Source organism: Limulus polyphemus, unplaced genomic scaffold (assembly GCF_000517525.1).
Source record: "Limulus polyphemus unplaced genomic scaffold, Limulus_polyphemus-2.1.2 Scaffold4317, whole genome shotgun sequence".
In the NCBI taxonomy this organism is placed as follows: domain Eukaryota; kingdom Metazoa; phylum Arthropoda; class Merostomata; order Xiphosura; family Limulidae; genus Limulus; species Limulus polyphemus.
In genome coordinates this window covers 19572-23255 of record NW_013669927.1, presented here as the reverse complement: position 1 = coordinate 23255, position 3684 = coordinate 19572, and the positions used below count along the sequence as shown (strand labels likewise).

General features: G+C 34.9%; 1 protein-coding gene across 1 annotated transcript in view; it reads left to right on the top strand.

The window, feature by feature from the left end:
• Positions 1-3684, top strand: part of LOC106470951 (caveolin-1-like) — a 57728-nt gene that overhangs the window by 50677 nt on the left and 3367 nt on the right. The window contains exon 3 of the mRNA XM_013931529.2: positions 2371-2613. Within this exon, the coding sequence (XP_013786983.1) occupies positions 2371-2613 (243 nt within the window). The remainder of the gene's footprint in view (positions 1-2370; positions 2614-3684) is intronic.

Below are 3684 nucleotides of genomic sequence, written 5' to 3'. Positions count from 1 at the left end.
ATATTAAAATTTTTCTTCATTACCCATTCAAGCCGTGTCCAACCAAAATTAGAAGTTTGTAGAAACGTTGTAAATTTGCTGTTATGTTAAACTTATATTAAAGTTTTTCTTCATTACCCGTTCAAGCCGTTTCCAACCAAAATTAGAAGTTTGTCGTAAACGTTGTACAATGCTGTTATGTTAAACTTATATTAAAGTTTTTCTTCATTACCCGTTCAAGCCGTGTCCAACCAAAATTAGAAGTTTGTTGGTAATGTTTTAGACATTCATTCACAGTTCCTCGCTAGGTGGAAATGTAGTTGTTTGGGCAACACATTTTCCTGTAATGGTAATAGTGCTAAATGAAATGCATAAATATTGTTCGAAAATCAAAAGTAAAACTTTAATTTCGACATCTGTTAGTCATCACTCTTGTTAAGAAATAAAACCAACTCAGGATTTTAAGCGGTTTCCGAGAATGCCATATGGCGCTACGATTTTCGTAGTCGATGTTTATTTGATAAACCATTTCGAGAGATGACGGGATCATTCCACAATAGAAGGGTGTCACACACCCCAGAAATATGATTTTGTTGAATAATAAAACATCGATTCTGTGTTTATTTTTTTGACAACACCACCAAGATAAAAACTCAAACTCTACATAAAGGGCTACTGTATACTTACAAAATAAATATAAGAACATCGAACATTCAATCGCTTATTTATTAAAAGATAACGAACACTACAACATTATTATTCATCATTTAGCCGTTTTTACAACAAGCATGTAAGAAAGGAGTCTTTGAGCTCATTATTATTGGATATGTTAACTAAATGTACAGCAGTTTTGTTAGGTTATCGTCAGTCAATGCTATAATATATATTTGCAACTGAGCTTGTGGTAATTTATTTTTTAATGTCATTTACAGTGAACTTCTAAAAGTGTAACATAATATTTCTGTCAGAACCTCCTAATATTTAAGTTATATTTTCTCCTACAAGTTTCGGAATGTTAAAAGTTATTTAAGTAAATAAACGTGTAAATGTATTTATTTTTTACTAATTACTTAAAACAGATGAGTTGAATGTTGTAATAACTTTGTTTAGGTTTGATATATTTGCTTTAGTTTCTTCAGAAGTTACCCGAAGGCGGCCTACGAGTTAACGTATTGGTCTAGGAACTCGAGACGTGATGCTACAAACACGCTTCTCTCTTTTAGCAGTTGCTGCTTTATAAAAGTAGTAGTCAATCTCTTATTCGGTTAATGGTAGCCGCTTCAAGCAACGGGTGCTGTTAATTGTTTGTCTCCCCCCTGGTTCACAGTTCAAAATTAGGAACGGCTGTACCTGAACTATAGGGGTCTCTGACCTGGACATTTAGCCCATTGAGTGCACGGTGTTAAATAGACACGGCTATACCTGAACCATAGGGGTCTCTGACCTGGACATTTAGCACATTGAGTGCACGTTGTTAAATAGACACGGCTATACCTGAACCATAGGGGTCTCTGACCTGGACATTTAGCCCAATGAGTGCACGATGTTAATTAGACACGGCTGTACCTGATCAATAGGGGTCTCTGACCTGGACATTTAGCCCAATGAGTGAATATGGTGTTGTTCACTTGAAGAAATACAGACCTTTAAATATTTTTGGAAATGTGATACGAAAAATGATTTATTTATGTCTTCTTTTCTCGAAGAGGATTCCAGTTTATTTCTTACCTGGTTAACTTAATTCTTCCGAACGTTCTAATACCCAGGTTACACTGGTCAGTTTGCTTTTCTCTGGTTAACTTAATCCTTCCGAACGTTCTAATACCCAGGTTACATTAGCTGTAAAACTCGGGTTACACTGGTCAGTTTGCTTACAAGTCAGTTTTTCCTACATCCACAAAACTTAAATTTTGATAAAGATCGGCCCCTAACTTATCATCAACTATCACGAACAGAGACTGTTATGGTGTGAACTAGTAAGTGAATTGTAATAATTATTAATTCTGTTTACCTCATTTACAAGTGAGACGTTTGTTTGAAACAACTGATGGTTAAAAAGTTAAAAAGTTTATAATGCATTTCACATATTTTGTTAACATAGTTTTACGGCCGTTCCATGGAGACATTCAATATAAATTTATGTAACTAACAGAACATATTCATAGTTTTTATCAACGTCGTGAAATATTGTAATACAAATGTTTATAGTAAGAAACTAGTGTTTTACTTTTTATCTTCAAAACCCAACCTATTGTACATTACAATTGTAACTTTATTTCAGATCTTTTTATTACCACTGTGCCTACAATGCACTAAATTATGTCCCAGAACGTATCAATATAAACGTTATACTTGTGATTAGCTACAGTTGCATTACATTTTTTTAACTAGCTGGTTTTCGAAGACGTCCTAGCTGAGCCTGATGCTACTCACGGGTTTGACGGTGTGTGGCGTGTAGCGAACCTCACGTTTTTTTACACAAGGCATTGGCTTTACCGTGTCCTATCAGCATTGGTGGCGCTCCCTTGTGGACTGATCTGGGGTATACTATTTGCTCTTCTCAGTTTGATTAATATTTGGCTGATCACACCCGTCCTTCGAACTTTGGAAGTTTTCTTAGCGATCGTAAAAAGGGTAAGTGTTTGAACATTCACGAATTCTAAGGTGTAAGTTATTCACGAATTCTAAGGTGTAAGTTTTTATTAATTCTAAGGTGTAAGTTTTTATTAATTTAAAAAGAGAAATTGAAATAGGTATAAAAATTTGGCAACAAGAGTGAAATTTGAGGTATCATAACTAACAAAATATTGTAAAATACAGCTTGTAAGAAATTATGTTTATTTTTCAATTATTTTAATAATTAGTTCACTTACCATATATCTAAACAGTTAATTAAGCGAATTTGTTTTTTTCAAAATGACAAATGTACCTACAGTGACTTGCAAAAGTATTCACGCCATTGCAAAGTTTCCATACGTTGTTGCCGTCTCAGCTTGCAATCATGAAACTTTCAAATGAGACTTTATATTTAGAATCAACACAAGCTACTCCAAGCTAAGGAAGCTAAAAAAAGATGATATTATGTAAGTAAGTTAGATTTTCAACGAAAATTAGAATATCCTCAATTCCGTAAGTATTCAACCACTTTTCTACGGCAACACTAAATCAGTTTAGGTGCAAAAGATTAGTTTGAAAGGTCACAAAATCAGTGTAATGGTCTCTGTCTGTGTGTAATCAAAGTTTAACTTGACTTCAGAATGAATGCACCTGTTCAAGCCACAACTCACATAGTGATACGACAAACCAACCATGAAGACCAAGGAGTTTTCCATACAGGTCAGGGATAAAGTGGTAGAGAAGCACAGATCAGAAGAATGCTATAAGAAGAGTTCAAAGTCGCTGATTATCTCTTTGAGGATGGTGAAATTCATCATTAAGAAGTGGAATGAGCTTTATACCACCCAATCACTATCCAGATCAGGCCGCTCTTCCAAACTAAGCAGCCGAGCAAGAAGGAAACTGGTTAGAGATGTTACTGTGAAGCCAACAGTAAGTTTGAAAGATTTGAAAAGTGCCATATCTGATATCAGGCCGCCCTTCCAAACTAAGTAGCTGAGCAAGAAGGAAACTGGTTAGAGATGTTACTGTGAAGCCAACAGTAAGTTTGAAAGATTTGAAAAGTGCCATATCTGATATCAGGCCGCC